The following is a 12,967-nucleotide window of genomic DNA, read 5'->3' on the forward strand; positions in this document are numbered from 1 at the left end:
TGTATAGAAAAAGCAGCATGTAATATCCCACCAAGGCATACTTGGCCGCTGTCAGCTCACTAGCTGACAAGAAGCTAACCAAGAAGATGCTCACTGTGCATCAAACTGCCTTCTGCCTGTACCTCTCCGTGGGGGGAAAAAAAATGTAGGTAGGTATTCACATGGATTTGTACGAGTCGGGGAGCATTATATTCTCTAACATATTCATCATCCTGCAAAACAGAGGCACAAAGGAGGTTTTTGAAGGAAATCTGTGACAGAGCAAGGACTTGAGCCCAGTCTCCCAGCTTTCATGATAATAATATAGTTTTTCCTCTGTTCCCCAGAGCAGACCAAACATCAAAGACACAAATCTTGTCATAAGGTAATAAATACATTTTTCTGTGAGAAAAACACATCTTACATTTTTGGAAAAAAATACTGTGAAAAGAACTTTATTAAAACTGTCATTGAATTATGGTGTGCCATCATTTGAGAAAGGGAGAGAATGGGAACATTTAATCATTATATAGAGTTTAAAAAAAGAAATTGTATAATGAAGGTTTTGTGAATTTTTAGTTATTAATAGGAGAAAATTTGTTAAAATATTACAAGAAAAAATATGTGACATTCCTATTATTTTAGACAGAGTTTGAAGATCTGAAACAGCAAACATTCAAAGACAGCTTCTAATTCCTAGTGTCCCCTTGATATTCTCAAAGACGGAAAGATATAAAAGTAGAGATCACTTCGAAAGAGATCACTTTTGAAAAATGCAACCCTGAATTATCCAGTTTTTATAGTATACCAAGAGCAATGACAAACTTACTCCTGCGTATACATAAAGGCTAATTTGCAGAAACAGCCAAGATGGCAATTTTGGAACAATGAATTATCAGTGATCAACTGCAAATGAATAAGAACCCTGCCGCCATACAGTACTAGATTTAATTACTAGTGATGGTCATGCCATAAGGACACCAAAAATATATAAGAAATATCTGACAACATTGATTCCAGCTATTAATTAATAGATGCACTGCACATCTATCCACTCAAAATATTTTCTAACGGCCTTCCAATTTTTATGCCATCTGAAAGTAATCTTTTACTCCTTCCAAAACAGGCTACATATGAGTATTTTTGTTTGCTGTAGTAGCTACAAGACCACTCACATCTTGCAATGAGGTGTCATTCTTGACTATACAAAATTAAGGACTGAACGCCAATGCTCAGACAAATTTCAAATTTCAACCTCAGATTCTGAGTGCTATTTTGGCCTAGAATGATATCTGCCATTTTCAATTTTTATTTTTGTATTCAGTTATCTTCCCTCAAACAGAAGTGGGTGAAAGTACACACACTCTTTCCTGAGGGTAGCTTCTTGGTATAATTCAAGAGAATAGAGCCAACAAGAGTTGTCTTTTTCAAATATATTTTGCTTTTCTGCCTATCTAGCCAACTAAGCTATATACTCTCCTGCTAAAACCTCCTGCTCTCCAGAGGAACGTTCAAACCCGAGGCAAAACAAACTGCTTTCAGCTGATGTAGATCCCAAGCTTCTTGCTACAGCTGAGGTGGAAAACATAACTTATTGGTAACATATTCCAACACGTACAGACTGCCCAAATACTCACACAGATGGGCATGGTAGGTTCTCATAAATGGATCATTTTATTACAGCTTGTCTGCAACACTAAGGCAAATAGTAAGCACATCAGAAAGTCTGTTGTAAGCACTGAGTCTGACTTTCCCCTACCTTGGTCCCTGTGAAGGACAACGAAATGAGTGGAAAGAGAGCTCCTGGCCTGACAGCCTTTGCCAGCCGTTTGGCAGAAGAGGACTTGAGTGAACAAGCAGAAGGCACCAGAGACAGGGTCTCCACTGGAGAGCTCGGCTACACAGCCAATGTTCGTCAGCACCCTGGGTGTCTCGTGGCATTGCTCTGCTGCCGGAAGCCCTGGTGCAGTGCTCAACAGCCTGTGACACTATTACTTTTGCTAACATAGCTTTTACAATTCGGTGGACAAAATAAGCTTGTTTTATGCTGGTACACCTATGTCTGCATCAGCTCTATCAGTATGTTAGCAAAATATTTTGGTGCAGGGCAGGGTGAGGAACTGGGTCAGCTAACTGAGTTAGTGGACTTAGTGTTCACACTTTGGAAATCCTGCTGTCAGGGTCTCAGGAAGTGAGAGAAGCTGATGAAAGGCTGTATAATTATTGGCACTGTGTTGTATTAAGATAACAGCATAAAAACGTAACTTTCCCCAGAAGAAATACAGGTGCTAAAACAGCAACTGGATAAATACAAGATAATGAAGGCAAGCAGCATGATTTCCCCAGGTTCAAATAAACCAGATAAGTATTCTGCAGAACTGACCGCATTAAAGAGAAATTGTCACTTTAAAAATTAGTCTGAAAACAACAAAATTATGATAGCAATAAGTGAAGATAACAAAGTTATCTATTTAATGTAATAATTAATTCCACAAAAAAAATAATCTGCTTAATTCCATTTTTACACTTTTCTCAATGCAGATGTGCCATCTCCATGTATGTATATTCACTTTTCTTCACAGTCAAGTGACTTTTTGACACAATGTTGGTAGAATCTAGCAGAAAATCCAATCCTTCATTATTGGCATTAATTATTCTTTGCCATGCTTAGCATGTATATTGCATTTCATAATAAATTGATAAATAATACTGAGGACAGGGAAATGAAATGGAAACATCTTAGGAAATCTCAACTCTCATGTTTCATGGAAACATATTCAACTTGGTCATTGTAGAAAAATATTTTGTGTACAGAAAACACTTTTCCCTAATATATATTTTTACCACATGGAATCTTTCTTTTAAAAGAAACCTTTTAAATGGAATCTTTTAAATAAAAGCCCGATTCCACTGTAAAGCTAAAAAAACAAGTAAACAACATTTCTTGCTTGCTAATACAACAGCAGTACCTCTGATATGCCAAGCTAGAAAAACAGAGAGGAGGAAAAAAACCCAGTCTTTTAAAATCTCATCCTTTCCAAAAGCAACTATGCAGGCTGCACACCATTTCCTATGACATCGCAATTTTATTTTAATCTCTATTAAGAGATGTAGCAAAGAACATCATTACTCATAATTAATTAGACTTTAATAAAAGCATTCAGGAGGAGAATACAGGATACAACATGAAGACCAGTATCATAATATTACACAGCTGAAGTAAACTGGTGGATACTCATCCCACTGCCAATAGTTGCATAGGTCCAGAAGCCTACGGATATGATTCTTTGGACATTGAGGATCTTGGCAATTTTAAACATTCCAGTAAGTGCCCATTTTCATCTTGAAGGGATCAAAATATCCTAAAATCTGGTTCTTTGTGTCTTTATATTAGCACTAAGTTTGTATGGCAAGATGGAAAAGCAAATTTCTCATAGGAAGAGCTCCTCAAGCAGCTTCTCTGGAGCATTTTGTCGCCCATCAATGCAAACTTCTGCTTTGAATGCCACATGGCTCTGCATGACGAATCAAACCAAATGATCTGCAGAAAGCTGTGCTAACGATAATGCCGAGAGACCTATGGGAGTGCTCCCAGGTCTGCTAAACCCGAGGCCTGACTATTCTGCACAAGCAGCAAGACGCCCGAAAAGCCTGGACCATGGAGACAGTTTTGCACCCAGGCAGTGCTGCACTTGGTGCAAGGGGTGTGCTGTACAGCGGATGCAGACTGCATGCTAACTTCACCTGTATTTAAGTGCCTGTTGACAAAAGGATAACAAAAATGCTACAGTTCACTAGTCCAACATGTAGAATTACTTTCTTCAATAAATTGTACCTTTGCCAACGAGTCAGTTTTTACTTTGTGGATTAATGCTTCCCTGCCTAAGGACAATTACTTTCTCTGGTTCTTTCCATGTTTTAGCTTCTTCATCAATGGCTTCAGGTTGAGGGGAGATAAAAGCCCTAGTGGAGATGAAAATATGTTGTCAAGGGTCAGAGCAAGATGAAAAATAATATACTTCCAGGGGAATACAATTAAATTCCTGCATTATCAGGGGATTAATTAGAGGGTCCTTCGTTTTCAGTACTTCCAACCTGAGTAAAGTGAGTTTCTAACTTTGAACTCTTGAATAAATCTGAGTTTCTAACCAGTTACAACAGGAGAAGTTGTAAACGAGTATGATGCATTTCTTTTAAGTCCCACTTCTGCAATGAGCATGGTATTAGCAGAAACAGATTCTTTCATCCTTCTATTTTGGTTTCACCTGTTTAAAATAGGAGATTAAGCCAGACTGTAAGGTGTCCTCTTCTGATGTTCATTTAGTAAGAATGAAGAACAATTTGCACTATGTGGATTATGCTTAAAATCCTGGAAAATCTGGCCTTATATTACTTTTTGGCAATAACTATGAAGCCAGACAGACTTAATTTGAACCACATGTCCAGTATACAATCCTTGAAAGACTTCAGCTGTGAAATAAGGATGCTAATACCTATGTGATACACATCCAGTAACTGTACATACAACAATTAGCCCTCTTTTGTCCTCTGAACTACTCAAAACTAAATGCAAGTCAACTCTTCATGGAAGTGGGGTATTATCTGGGTAGTATCTATTTCATAAGGCATAAGAGATTTTAAGATTTGCACATTTCTTTGAATATGTATTGCATGATATGAAACTGATTCATACCAGGGCATGACTTATCCCCAGCTAGAATAGTTACAATCATTGAGCTGCTTCATATTTGTGATGAGGTGAGCAAGAGTCACAAATTACCCTTCTGTTATTAGATATGCTGATTATCTGTTAAAGATTATAAATTGATATTGCAATCAATATTCAGATTTTGCATTTTATCACTGTGACTGACTAAAGCTGCTGGCCCCAACATCTAATCTGTGAGATCTCTTTTCGTGCTTTCAACAATTCCTATTTTTGTAAATAAACTCATTCTGTAATAATAGTAAATTATAAAGATCTAACAATGTATAGATATTTTTACTTTAACTTTTGGAGAATTCTCCCACATTTCTTTTGGGAAGACAGCAGTCATTCTAGAGCTTTTAAATTATTTTGTTCATTTTCATTGCTTTATTCATTGCTTTACTAGTTAGCATAGCTTCTATATTACTGCTGTTGGTTGGATTTAAGAACAACTTAAGGAGTTTTAAAAAGGCTTTTAATATCTTAAGTTTGTTTGAGGCTCAGGAGCATATGGCTGTAACATTTTAAACTTTGTTAATGCCATTGTATTTCATTAAAATGATATTGTCAGAGACTTTAATTGAAGCAATTTGATTTATTTTAATGTTTCAAATAATGAGCTGGATGATAAGTTTTGCTTTCTTCAAAAATTGGACTAGCAAGATAGAGAAAGAGAAAAAAAAGTTCTTGCACTCAAGTTTTTGATTTATACTACAGTAGAGCAATCTACTTCTTCAGCTAATTAGCCTTTATAAATTCATTTTTGGTACTTTTTGCATTGTTGCATTCTCCATGCTGTAAGTGCTATAGGCCCTCTCTTTTCCTGTGGTCTGTCCAGACATTTAGTTGTAACAGCAGGAGTTACATCTCCTGTAACACCAGAGGTAACACTGATCTCTTTTTCCTAAATATTGATGCATGCAGGAGGAAGCATTACTGTAGCATTTCGCAGTCTCCAAGGTTCCAGTAAATTAAGATACTTTATAAGAAAGACTATTTTAATTTTCTAAATGAAAGTGGCATCTTATTAACACAAAGAAACTCAATACATGAAAAATTGCAAAGTACATGATCACAGCACCCTCTAAGCATAACATCCAAAAGCAGTTCAAAAAACCCTCAAAATACGCTTGAATATCATGCAAAAATTAACAAATATGGTTGTTGCTTTTATTTACTTTTGCTGTTACTGTTTTTAATGTTCATACTTATAAGCTTCTTTCCCTCAACTAGAAAGGTTTGAAAATGAATTTTTTTAATGTAAAATGATATTCTATAAAGTAATCCATGAATAAGAACTCCAAAAAACCCCCCACCTAAAATTGTGGGAGTTGGCAGCACTGTAATGAAAAAAGCTTTTGAAGGTATTACAAGCCCATTTACATTTTTCCCTTTTTTCTTGAGTGAGCGTGATACTGTTACTTCACCAAAAAAGACTGCAACAGGTTGCAAATATTTAGGGCAATTTTGAACTGTATCCATACTCGCAGTTCTACTGGAGTTATGTTTAGCAACAGCAGTGAAAAGCTGAAGTTACCCTGGGATGTAAGGCTAAGCACATATGTATTTGCTGAAGATCTTGACTATCAGCTATAATTGTAGAACATAGATTGCAAAAGTAATATTGAAAGCCTATTAACAGCGCATTATTAAATAGTAAATTAGCTAGAATAACAGAAAATCAGAGAACAGAGGGATTGTGGGCCATCTACTCCATCTCTTCACATTACCTGCTATACCACAGCTTATTACAAGAATATATATATATACAAGAATAGTAAATCAGTACTTTATACAATAAATAATCTTTCTACATAAATAATGAAAATACAACTACAGTAAAATCAGTGCAAAAATGATCAAAATGAACTGAACGAACACTGAGTCCTGCTCATCACAATGCGCATCACAAAGTACCCATACTTCATCCATGGCTCCGTTATATGCCGACAAGAATTACAAGATGAGCAATGCACATTTGTTAACTGGTGGAACACAAAATCCAATTCTAAACCACAGCTATTTACAATGTCAAGCAAATGATATTAAAACCATGCGAGTGTTACTTAAACTGCACACTTCGTTCTGTCTCATTATTTTTCTGACTTAAGTAACTTTCTCTTTCCAATTTGATACACTGGCTGAATGTCTCCCCCATTAGTTCATATTTGCACGAGCAGCCTTTTTGGAATTGAGAAAGTTCATTTTCTTTTTCCTTGGAGAATTATGAAGTGAAAGTATTGGATCACTCTGCTCACGGAATAAAAATACCTTCTCCCCTGTGTCTAATAGCTCTATGGCTTCTGCAGTCATCACGTTCAAAGAACTAGGTGGACCAGACTGTTCCATAGGATTATGTCTAGGCGAACATTCAAGATGAATGAATGATGCTCTTTCCAGGAAGGCAAGTTGCTTCTTCTTTATCAAGCTACATTAATGAAAAAATAAATTGAATTTAAAAATTGAATTTAACTTTTAAGAATGAAAACTTGGGCAAGAATAGTATACCATCTCCTGACAAAAAAAATGGTGATTTTGCTCTGGAAGCTAAAGGGAACACTGATTGTTGTGTCCATTCCAATCTCCAATAATTTACTTATGTTATGAGATGCAAAACTGCAGAAGAAACAGTAAACTTATAATAAATAACCATTAGGAAGGTGGGCAACTTGTTTGAAAAATGCGTGGATTTTTTGGATGTGTGCTGAAAAATCTTTTTAGGGACTTAATTTTATTGCATATTATGTGTAAATACATTGTACAAAACACAGGCACCAAACAGTAAGAGAACAGTGTCAGAAAAAGCATATTTATGAATATGTTTTTTGATTTCTAATAGATATTTTATAAGAGAAAGAATCTTCGGAGATGGAATGAGGTATAAAAAATTGCATGTGTCTTCCCGTTTTCCCTTACCTGTCTTTTCTCCTGTTTAGAGAAGACATGTTTTCCAAACTTCTGTTTATCAGATCTTGCCTTACTTTGCTTTCTAATGCTTGCCACAACCCTTGCTGTTTCCTGAAGGAGGAGGAAAGAAAAAATTCCCAACAACAAATCCAAAAATATACACGCTTCCCTCTTCTTTCTGAGTTTAATTACCAAAACCATGGCCATAATAATTCAAATAAAATCAATATAAGCATTCAGAGATTTTTGTGGCCCTGTCACAAAGTATTTAAACTGGATGAGGTCACACCTCAAACCATGGTCCCAAGGACCCTCATCGCCCAGTGCCACAGAATCTGCTTTTCTCCCCTTCATGTGCCATGACAGGGAATTGGGATGGAGGATCAGGAAAAACCTCCCAGTGTTGACTGGACAACTGCTGAGCAAGTGCTAACTGGGATAAACTGGATGGATGAAGGCCCTGGAAGACTACCTGTCTCTGTGAGTGAAGTGAAAAACAGCAGCCGAATGCAACTCTAATTAATGAACTTTGAAGGGACATGCATTTGCAATACTGAAACTTCCATTGTTAAATATGACTTTTATCTTTATAGCTTTAGGAGCTATCAATTCATGAAATCTGATGTGCATTTAGTAACACTATAAGCAAGAACTTTCTTGATAAACAAGCTTTCCCTAAAGTCCTAAACCAGCAAAGTTATGAACAATTCCATGTTGTCTATGGAACATATCCTGTGCATACTTCACACATTTCTGCAGTAATTAAAAATGCTTTCTCCACTATGCAAAGATTTTCCATAATAATAAAGAATGCAGAAAGAACTGTGTGTCTCATGCAATAGGCTCTTTACACTGGTTAAAGGGGAATGGGGTTTTACAGGTAGGCTTAGATATTAATGATAATGATGCCTCACTATCTACACTTGACATTTCAAAATGAGAAAATCTTTCGAAATTGCTTGACGACACAGTATTTCTACAATATCAAACAGTGGAAATGGAAACTGATTAGCTCTTTTCATGAATTGTGATCACCTTGGGCTGAGTTCTTTGACAGTGCAGATGTTCCAAGGGAGTTTTTGGCTCAGCAAATGATTTGAAAAACAATTTTTTCTAGGTTTGGATTCAAGCTTAGCTTATATGTAGCCTGTAGCTACAGCTAAGATCATGTGGCACAGTAGGATTACAAGCACACAGCGGGAACCTCAGAAAGGGTGAATTTACTGAGGGTTATTTCACCCCTCTTCCTTCCTCTGTGTGTATTAAAACTGCTATTATATAAAAGTTACAGCATTGTTGTACCTGCTATGAATAGTACAAATGCAAAAGTTGGAAGGAAAATGTTTTAATAAATCTAAATTAAAGCCAACAGGAAGAAAATGATCAGAGCAAGTCTATACATTATGTAAAGATATTTTACAAAGTTTATTAACTCTTTATTAACCAATTTATTTTATATATTCCACACAATAAATTAGTAATTTCAAATTACTTTTACCCTTCAAAAATCTTTCACAAAGGAAACTTATGCACCTGCTACTTTTTGTACTGTTGTAAACCTGCTTGTCCACCAGATATATATCCCTGTAAACAATAACTTTCTCCTGCAACTGTCTACCAACAAATGTCACACTTACCTTTTTCTACAGCTGCCAGACTCCTCTGCATTACTGTCACTTTCAGCAACACCATCTGAATATTTATTGATGGAATCGAGGACAGAAAGAACCTCACTTTGTGAACTGGAGGGTAGCAATAAGTTCAGGATCCTGTGCAACATCCCCATTGGTACCTTTGTCAGTTTGGCTAAGTAACCTGCTAGTCGGAGCTCCTAAAGGGTTAATAAGTGGAGGACAGATAAATTTAGCATTGTAGTAAGAAAAAAAAAAAGCATTAGTGAATTCTAATTACTATCATTGAAGATCATTATAGAAACAAAAAAAATATTACTAAAAATCATTTTAGTCATGACTGTTTTGGTGTGAAGTGGTCACAGTGCCATGGGTATTGCTGTCTTTCGCACCAGCCCATACATACATTAAAGTCATCCATTCTGTTCTGAATTCTGGGTATGAGGATTTTCAATTACAACCAGTTTCTCTCGGTGAACATATGCAGGGCATGTATTCCATGCCCTTCTGTCTGAAAATCAAAATGCAATCATATTCTAGAATGTAAGGTTTAGTTCATTTATGGACTGCACTATTATAAAGAAATCCTATCAAAGCAGGAAGGAAGGGAGATGGCATTCCTTAGTCTGCAAAAATCAGGGAAAAAAACTAGCTTCTAAAACCTAATGACATTTACATGTTGCAATGGTTGAGCAGTTCATTGTTCAGCCTTCCATAACATCAGATTCTGCAATAAGCTCAGAGAACAGCTTGTAATCAGTTGCCAAGAAGAGAAGAAAATAGCTAACTTTTTTCAAATGCCCTTGCTATTTTGGCCCAAAGGTCAGTGGCAAAGCGTATTCACACGGTGTTCAAATAGGCTAAGTCCAAAGCCTATTGTTTCCTAGCAATTCAGCAACTCCACTTCCTGTCCCCTTCCAAGTGCCAAAACCTCATTGTTATTTTCTGCTCAGCTGTCAAAATTACTGTCTCCCCAAGGCTATTTCTACAGATTTCTCATGTGTATCAAATATTAAAAGTCCACAGAATATCGAAAACTAGAGGGAAAGGTAAGAGTACATCAAATTAAAGCAAGTTAAATGCCTCAAAGGATGCTAGCAAAATTCTATATGTATATATCTCAGTCAGCTGAAGTTAGGTAAAATGTGCCAAATATCATTAAATCAGAGCCATCTTGTATATTTTAGCTCCCTTTTCTATTCAGTTCTTCTACCTGCTCTGTATAGTGCCTCCTAATTATGAGAGGAGTCTCCATCAGCTGATGTAAAACACCCTTTACAAGCACTTCCCCGGGAGAGACTCCCGTTGTCCCTCATGAAGGCTGAGTCACTTCTGCACACATGCACAGATGTGGGAGGCAGCTGCAAAGGCCAGGACACAGCGAAAACCCTCAAGGTCCCACAGTGCAGGATGACTGCCAAAATGTCATAGCAAGTATTTGAACTCTGCCTCTTTTTTTGTATGAGGAATTTTCAGAGCAGTGAATGCACATAGGAGACCCCCATATTAACTGAATCTTCTTGGAAAGAAGCTATTTCACCAAAAGAACACTCCCTAAATAAACCCTTCTTTCTGCTAAATCTATTAAAAAAACAACAACAAACAAAACACCCCCAAAGCAGTCCTAATCCAAATTTAGAATGCCACATAAAAAAAAAAACAAACCTCCTTTCCCAAAAACCATACTCTAAGCAGAGAATTCCCCTCCAAAACGCCGGAGAACTAGTCATTCCCCAAAGTCTCCTAAGCTTTCCATCACTGTTACAGGTTTTCCATGGAAAGCACTGAGATACTAGAGTGAACAAGATAAAACTCTAAGAAAAACCCAGTAAGAAAGATTAGTAAATTAAAGGGGTATTTAACATCTGATATTTTCACTCTAAAACAGGCATTGCAGTTGGGTAAGAGGGGCCTGTTCAGACTGCTTAGGGTAAGAAATGATTCGATTCTTCCATGGAGAAGACTGTAAATAAGAGCTTAAATCTTAATACAGTAAGTTTCTGTACGCAGTGTATGCCAACTGTGTTTGTGTATTTTTGATCTTTAAGAACAGTTGATCTAGAAACTTACAAAAAAACCCCAAATATTAAGTGTGAATAAAGTTCTTGACACATTTCTGACCCATCACCCCCTTTGGCTGAAAGGTCTCATCCATGAAAGGCCCTGAAATGACCTTTATCTCAATAACTTGTATATGGATGATACAACCATTATGACTTTAGCACTGCTTTCCCGTTTCCTCTTTCAAAGTGTTCTCTGCGACACTTTTTGCCATTCTGATCCTTACCTTTCCCTATCATCAGGTATGATTTGGACTGAGAAGCAACCCTTAATGCTATTCTAATACAGCAGAATTCATGATTAAGTAATTCTGCAAAGTGCCACAATGCTGTCAGTAGTATGAAAAGCGATATTGGCACCCACTGGCCAGGTGCATCCAACATACATATGGCAAAAGAAGTGTTGAGGTGTGAACATACACCCGCAGTGAGCGGCGCTTACAGACACCCACAGCTACCTAGACCAGCTAAGAGAGAGAAACATATGCTTGCATAAGCACGAAGAAGTGAATGTGCATGTAAACACAGAAATGGCCACACTAGGTCAGACTAAATGCCTTCCAGAGTGGGATGAGTTTGGTTCTTCAGGCATATTATACAGTAAGTTACTGTAAAGATTAGGAATTAACATGTTTAATTATATCTAATAGTTACAAATGCTATGCTATTTGCACCACCAATAACCTAGTCTGTGTTTTCTGAATCTGGCCATAATAAAAATAGGAAAGTACAAACTGTAATTTACAAAAAGCACAATTCCATTAGGCATTTGGGCTGAGCAATGTGTATTTAAACAACTAATGCAAGAATCAATGAACTCCACCCACACTGTGCTTCATGCTTACTGTGCTGTTTGCACATGACAGTCTGCCGGCCTCATCTGTTGTCTCTAAAATTCAAAAAGCATACCTGGGGCTATAACTACGTGCTTATTTAAAAGTAACTTCTCTGCCAGAAGCTTATGATCCTGAACCCATTATCATTCAGGCAAATCTCTTATTGAGCTAGATCTGCCTCCATAAGGACATAAGCTGAAACATGAAAAGTAAGAAAGTAAAACTTATCTGGTTTTCCAGAGAGGGTTGAATCCACAGTTCTGAAAATTAGTCTAATGGGTAAAATCCTCTTCAAAGAAAAGAATGCATGTAAAATACAGAGGTACAATGGATATAGATTCCTAATACTTGCCAATAAAATGTGTTCTATAAATTGCAAGAAAAGGGGTGGGGGGAGAAACTTAAAATCAATTCCCACATCTACACACAGGATTAAGCACATCCAAAAATAGTAACATGTTGAACTATGAGCCTTATTAAATGACCATTCTACTAGGCACATACTTCTTTATAGTTGTATTGAGAATATCCAGATTTAGGATTATAGTTGAAAATGTTTTATCATCACACCTGCTGAGAAGAGAGGTTTTGTTTTGTGTATCTGCAGGGACTGCCTGTATATGTTCTATGGAATTTAGATAAGGTATGTCCCAAAATATCTCTGTTCTACATTTTTATGAATACATATCAATACAAAAAAAAACAAATACGATATATCTAATGCATATTTATACACACTGTAATTGTTTTTTCAGGGAATCTTATGAACAAACCATATAGCACAGTGACCAGCATGTCCTGTTTTCAGTTGCAGTGAGGTGACAGTAACGTTCTCAAATGTCCTTC

The 12,967-nt window shown here is 36.6% G+C and overlaps 1 protein-coding gene across 1 annotated transcript in view; it reads right to left on the bottom strand.

Annotated features, from left to right (window-relative positions):
- Nucleotides 1-3,045: 3,045 nt before the first annotated feature.
- Nucleotides 3,046-12,967, bottom strand: part of EVC2 (EvC ciliary complex subunit 2) — a 78,415-nt gene continuing 68,493 nt past the window's right edge. Inside the window, exons 19-21 of the mRNA XM_067297254.1 lie at nucleotides 9,232-9,425; nucleotides 7,604-7,705; nucleotides 3,046-7,115 (exon numbers count right to left, since the gene is read on the bottom strand). Of these exons, the coding sequence (XP_067153355.1) occupies nucleotides 6,845-7,115; nucleotides 7,604-7,705; nucleotides 9,232-9,425 (567 nt within the window). The 3' untranslated portion in view covers nucleotides 3,046-6,844. The remainder of the gene's footprint in view (nucleotides 7,116-7,603; nucleotides 7,706-9,231; nucleotides 9,426-12,967) is intronic.

Source organism: Apteryx mantelli, chromosome 5 (assembly GCF_036417845.1).
Source record: "Apteryx mantelli isolate bAptMan1 chromosome 5, bAptMan1.hap1, whole genome shotgun sequence".
Taxonomy (NCBI): Eukaryota; Metazoa; Chordata; class Aves; order Apterygiformes; family Apterygidae; genus Apteryx; species Apteryx mantelli.